This window comes from Muntiacus reevesi, chromosome X (genome assembly GCF_963930625.1).
Source record: "Muntiacus reevesi chromosome X, mMunRee1.1, whole genome shotgun sequence".
Classification (NCBI taxonomy): domain Eukaryota; kingdom Metazoa; phylum Chordata; class Mammalia; order Artiodactyla; family Cervidae; genus Muntiacus; species Muntiacus reevesi.
In genome coordinates, this window is record NC_089271.1 from 99,475,455 (window position 1) to 99,481,461 (window position 6,007).

The 6,007-nt window shown below is 54.2% G+C and overlaps 1 protein-coding gene across 4 annotated transcripts; it reads right to left on the bottom strand.

Moving 5' to 3' along the window:
* Window positions 1-898: 898 nt before the first annotated feature.
* HMGB3 (high mobility group box 3) lies at window positions 899-5,648 on the bottom strand. 4 transcript variants are annotated; one of them, XM_065915259.1, is made up of 5 exons: window positions 5,565-5,648; window positions 3,250-3,404; window positions 2,830-2,969; window positions 2,177-2,351; window positions 899-1,747 (listed from the first exon to the last, which is right to left on the bottom strand). In XM_065915259.1, exons 2-5 carry the CDS (start codon window positions 3,397-3,399, stop codon window positions 1,607-1,609), a joined length of 606 nt encoding a protein of 201 aa, XP_065771331.1. In that variant the 5' UTR covers window positions 3,400-3,404; window positions 5,565-5,648; the 3' UTR covers window positions 899-1,606. The 4 variants fall into 4 exon arrangements, with proteins under 4 accessions (XP_065771331.1, XP_065771332.1, XP_065771333.1 ...); XM_065915260.1 differs by lacking the exon at window positions 5,565-5,648 and adding an exon at window positions 5,392-5,531; XM_065915261.1 differs by lacking the exon at window positions 5,565-5,648 and adding an exon at window positions 5,367-5,501.
* Window positions 5,649-6,007: the final 359 nt, after the last annotated feature.

The following is a 6,007-nucleotide window of genomic DNA, read 5'->3' on the forward strand; positions in this document are numbered from 1 at the left end:
CCATGGGTAGACCGGTCTTTTTTTTCTGATGACATCTACTACTTAGAAGCAGTTGATGCCATCAGCTTGCCCTGCAGGTGCCCCTTGATGGTGCCCAGCCATCTTCCTTGAGGTGTTTGGTTTCTTGAATTTGGAGGGAAGAGGACACTGCACCCTCCTCCATGTAGCCCTCACTGGGGTCTAAGAGAGGATGCCAAGCTCAACAACGCCTTGATCATTGAGCAAAATAATGTTCTACTATGAGTACTGGGGCATGGGGGGGGGCATGGGTGAAAGAAAAAAAAAGCCTGAAAGAACGTTTTTTTTTGCTGTTTAGCAATGAATTTGACCACCTCCCCAGTGGGTGTGTGTGTGGGGGGCGGGTAGAGTGGGAGATTTAAAAAAAGAAACCTAAACCAAAAACAAACCCCAGTAGTAGTCAGCCTCAATCTTAACCACCCACCTTCCTAAACCTCTGAGGACTGCTAAATCTTGTCTGTGACCTTAGCACCTACATTCAGCAGCTTAGACTTCACCTTAATGCCTTTCAGACACAAACAAAATCACGCAGTAGCTTCAAGTAGCCTTCTTTATCTCTGTCCTCAGTAGGTTGGCCACAGTAAGCTAAAGAGAAGTTATTTACCAGATTCACCAGGAGGCTAGTTACCAGATGCCATGGAGTGGGTTGTCCTCCTGCTAAGACTGCTGTGAGTCAGACATTTAGACTGTCATCATAGAGCACAATTTTAAAAATGTAATACTGTTTATTTAACTTCAAAAACATTTCAACATTCTAAACATACAAAAAAAATAACAGAACATTGCAGATCGTGTTTAGTACAGAAGGTTCTTGAACTTTCACTGGTGCAGTGGCTCTTGGCTTTGCTGACAATGAACAGTTCTACAGTTTGTTTAAAAAAAAAAAAAAACAACAGTTTAAAACTACTGCACTTCAACTAAAAAGGATCCAAAACACTTCTCATGCCTGCTCACCCCCCTCCCCTTTCCACAGCTAAGAATGGTAGCGGGATGCTATGTCGCTATATACAAAAACAAGACAACCTGAAGCTAAATGGATGCCCACTGCAGTGTCCACAGGTTCAGCCCCGCAGTGCACGCCCTGAGCTACGGCCCCTCCGGAAGGCATTGCCCCCACAGCCTCCACACCAAGCAAGGAGCATCAAGAGTGTGTCTCGGTTGCTTTGTTCTTTTTACAAACTATAGATATGTACAGTTGAGAACTCGGGATTTCTAGCCAATGACCATAGAATTAACACACCACCTTACAAATTAAAGAAAAAAATGCCAGAAACATCTTTAAATGCCTTGTCACACCAACAGCAAAGTGCACAGAGTGAGGAGAACACGAGAGCCTTTTCATTTTAAAAATGTTTGGAAATATGTACAACTTTGATACAGTTTCCAGGTGCTCCGGACACCCATGGCCACTTAATGTAAACCACTTACAACTGCTAGAGCACTTTGAGAGACTAAGATATGATCATGAGCCAATCGGGTAATTAAACCTAATGAGGGCAACAGACACGTCTTGGGTGAGAGGTGTGTCAATCAAGGCGCTCCCTACTCTAAGGTATTCACAAGGAGACAGATCAACAGTTTTTTTTTTTTATTCATCCTCTTCCTCTTCCTCCTCCTCCTCCTCCTCCTCCTCATCTTCTTCATCTTCCTCTTCCACCTTTTTCCGGGCAACTTTAGCAGGACCCTTGGCGCCATCAAACTTCCCTTTAGACTTATAGTCTGCGACATCCTGGAAGGGATAGACACACATTGCAAATGAGTCAAGGGTAGAAGCAAGCAGTCCCCACCCCAGAAGGAGAATGCACGGGAGGAAGACAGGGCTGCTCTTTGAAGTATTTCTTTCCAGATTCAAACTGGGTTCACAGCCATTCCAATTGCAGAGTGCATGGGTGTTCACGTGCTCTCGAAGTCCAGTGAATAAGCACTATCTGACCCTCTGCTGGGAGCACCCCCATATGATCACATTTTGAAGCCTGCCTGAAAAGCTGTCTCAGACACAACCATCTGTCAGAAGCCGGACCACCAGTATACCAGGCGGATCTGGCATGGAGATGAGTCCTGCAGCCTTCCACCCCCAGCCCAGCCATGGCAGCTGACCGTCCACCCTTCCAGGCTCCCGGAGGCCCCAGCCTGTGCAGGGTACACTCTGGTCCCTCACCTTCTCATACTTCTCCTTCAGCTTTGCTGCCTTGTTGATGTATGGCTGCTTCTCACTGTCACTTAAGTTATTCCACATCTCGCCCAGTTTCTTTGCCACATCTCCAATAGAGATGCCAGGGTTTGTAGACTTGATCTTGGGACGGAATTCAGAGCAAAATAGGAAAAATCCAGACCTTGTAGGGAGAGAATTGTATACATCAGAGGAGAACCCACCAAAACGGGAACTGAAGTCAAGATTCCATGTTGCTGAATGCACAAATTCCTACCACTATGACTCTTCCCTCAAGTGAAGAAATGCATGATGCCATGTACAATATTACAAAGTTGCGGGCACTAGAATACTTAAGAGACTTCAGAAATAGGTGCTTTGTCAGTTACTGGGAAAAGGATAGAGAAAACGCCAATGGACACTGACACCCAGAACTGGGCTGTCTGACCCCTTCCCAGTGGAAATGCCAACAGCCAACCACCATGCATGCATACAGCTCACAAAGACAGCCACAATCAGGAACTTCCCTGGCCCTGCACTGTACAGCTCAAAGTATACATTGTTTTGCTGTGGTATCGCAACATCTTTTTAGGTAAAGTTGTCTTTTTAAAAATGCAGAAGGAAAGCTCTTAACTGCTATCCTGAATCCTATAGCCACTTACGGTGGTCTCTTGGGGGCATTAGGGTCCTTCTTCTTCTTGCCTCCCTTAGCTGGTCCATAATCCTTCATTTCCCGATCATAGCGCACTTTATCCGCCTTTGCCATCTCATCGAATTTCGACTTCTCTTTCCCGGACATGGTCTGCAAAACACAGGACCTGTTAAATTCCTCAATGCAGTGAGCACATACCTGTTCAGCTGTCCTGTAATTACGGTGGCAGCTGCAAGAATCACTTGCAAAAGGGGATGACAGCCTTAAACCCTTGTACCATCTTCAAAAACAAAACAAAATTCTAAGGAGAGACAAGATGAGTCTAAGTAAAGAGGAAGAAAATAGCCACCCGGAGCTACACTGAAGGTCAGTAACCAGAAAGTGTGAAATCCAACTAAGAGCGGCTGGAAAGATACAAAAGAAAAAATACCTTCCACCTCTCAGAGCATTTCTTGGAAAATTCAGCAAAATTGACAGGAACCTCTGGGTTTTTCTTCTTATGTTCCTCTCTGCACGTCTGCACAAAGAAGGCATAAGCAGACATCTTGCCCTTTGGTTTTTTGGGATCACCTTTAGCCATCTTGACTGGTGAAGGGAAGAGAGACAAAGAGAAACAAACACAATGAACATATGCAAGATATACCAAAGGTGGCCGTTTTGGAAGAACCCTCACCCCCATCCTGCAGCCAATCTAGCAGCTGAAGGCAGAGTAGGGAGGAAATCAGTTTCACTGTCGCTTGTCATTTAACTTTTGACCAGCATGAAGTGCGCTGGTTTGTGAGTTACTTCTCCAGGAGTGATCAAGTTCTCCAAATGGAACTGACCCAAGTTGGGTGGTTCTGAGCTATACTGCGACTCAGAACTACTACGTTTTGCAAACTACAATTCAAAAGTGGGAAGGGCACACGGAGGACACGTTGGTAAAGGGTGCAGGCGGGTGGCAGAAGCTTGCAACCAACCACTTCAGGCTAGCGGGTCATCTGTTTTACTATGTTAGAGACAACAATACTGTTGCCACTGAGGATTACAAGACCAAACCAGGAGAACTGTAAATAGGGAACACTTGAAATTTCACTATTTTTGATGCGTGCTGGCTTATAAAAATGGCTTTTACAAGAAGAGTAATCTAGCAAGTGAGCAGATCTCCCTTGTACTATTTAGTTCCAATCTTTATCTTCATTATTACCTAAAGGGGGAGGGGAGACCGAAAGGGCTAGTCTTGCCCATCAGTAAAAAGGCAAGCATGTCCAGCCAGGAACACTTTCTGCAAAGTTTCCAAATCAAAATGCAGCTGTGGCGTGTCATCGTCCCTGTCCCACCCCCCCTGCTTCCCGCCATCTTTTCCTTTTCCCACACCCAAGGTCATCACGCTAAATTCAAGCGCTCCCCTTCCCTGGGAGCGACCGAGGGGCTGAATCTGGGCCCCGCGGTGGCGGCGCGGGTGCGGCGGCGCGGGTCGCTGGGGAGCCCGGGGCCGGCCACGGACGGCCGGGCTCGGCCCCGCGCTGGGTCACTCGGACACGCAGAATTCACCTTCCATTTTGTCAAAAGCTTCCTGATGAAAGAAAGTGCCCCTGAAATCCGCCACTGCCACCCCCGGGGGACGCACGGAGCGGGGGGCGGCGGCGGCGGCAGCGCGCCGGAGGCGCGGAGCCGAGCGGGCAGCGGCGGTGACCGCGGCACTCGCCGCGCCTCCAAGCTCCGCTCGCTAAAATGGCTGATCCGCGCGCGGCCGGCGCGGGCGGCGGCGGCGAACAAAGCGGTCCGGGCCCCGCCACCGCCGCCGCCCGCTCGCCAGCCCCCACCCCGCCCCGCCCCGCCCGGGGCTGCGGGGGCCGCGGGCCGGACCCCCCGCCCCCGGCGGCGGCGCGGAGCGCACTCCTCAGGATAACAAAGGCGCCCGTGCGGCCATGACGCTCGGCCGTGCAGGGGCCCGCGGCAGCGCCCCCGGCCCTCCACGCCGCCCGCCCCAGGCCGCGGGCGCTGGGGCCGAGGCCGGAGCCCGCCCGGGTGTCCCCGCCGCCCGTCCGCCCGCCGCTCGCCAGAGCCCAGCGCCGCGCCGCGCCGCGCCAGCCATCTTCACGGCGGCGGCGGCGGCGGTGCCCTGCGGGCAGAGATGAGCGGGGGGAGGCCGGCCCGCGCCCCCCCTCCCCGGGCCGCCGGGCGCTCCCGCGACGGCCATGTTAATGCAGAAGCAGCAGTGCAGCCCCCCGGGGCCGCGCGGCGCCCAGCCGAGATCGTGAGCGAAGTTTGCCTGTGCCGTAGTCCCCGGCGGGCAGCGGTCGCCCGGCCTCCCCGGAGTCCGTCCCGGGCGGAGAAGCACCGGCCCCCTGCCCCGGTCCGCCGCCCGGCGCCGGGACGCGCGCCGCCCGAACCCGCAGTCGCCCCTTGGCTCGCGCCGCCGCAGCTGCCCGAACATCTGGCTTCAGAGGGGGCCAAGGTCCCTGGGCCGCTGCCCAGGGGGGCGTCGGCCGGGACGGGTTCCGCGGAGGGAACGCAGCCCCAACAGTGGGGAGCTCAGGTTGATGCATTGAAAAGTTGAAACACCTGAATCGCTTTTTCCTTCCCGCACCTATAGCAAAGAGGGGAGGCGAAGGGGGCGGGAAGGGCGCGCGGAGGAGAGGCAGGGGGCGGCGGCGGAGCGCGCTCGCGGCGGCGCGGGCCGGAGGAAAGTTGTGCGGGCGCTGCTTCTGCGGCGGCGGCGGCGGCGGCGGTGGCGGCGGCGGCGGGCGGTGCGAAACGTACCTGTATTGTTCGCTAGTCTGGGCAGCGCAGGGCACGACGCGCGGCTCAGCGCTCCACAGCCTCGCGCTAGCTGCCTCCACGAGAGCCGCCTGATTGGCCAGCGGGCTCCGCCGTTTAAAACAACCTCCTCGCCCGGCCATTGGCTGTGGGCCTCATGAATATTAAACAGGCGCGGGAGCCCATTGGGCGCGGCCGCTGGGCTTATTCATTCAAACAGAACAACCCGCCGGCGCTAGCTGCCGCGGCAAAACCGAGGAATAATAATAATCTCGCTTGCCCACTCCTCGCGCCCCCCGCCCTTTTCGCACCGAGGTGGCATCTCAAAGGACTTTGGAGAGGTGGCTCCGCCATTCCCTGCGGCCTCGGCCTCCGGTGTTTGGAGGGCAAGGTCGAGCCGGGTTGCGCTGCCCTCTGCTCCTTTTGAGCCGCGGCCTCTGCGTCCC

Bases quoted from the DNA above. Each gene is read 5' to 3' on its own strand.
- HMGB3 (XM_065915258.1), bottom strand. The intron at 2,352-2,829 runs GTAAGTGGCTAT...TCTCCCTACAAG, and splicing joins AATGCCCCCAAGAGACCACC to GTCTGGATTTTTCCTATTTT. The intron at 1,748-2,176 runs GTGAGGGACCAG...TATCCCTTCCAG, and splicing joins TGAAGGAGAAGTATGAGAAG to GATGTCGCAGACTATAAGTC.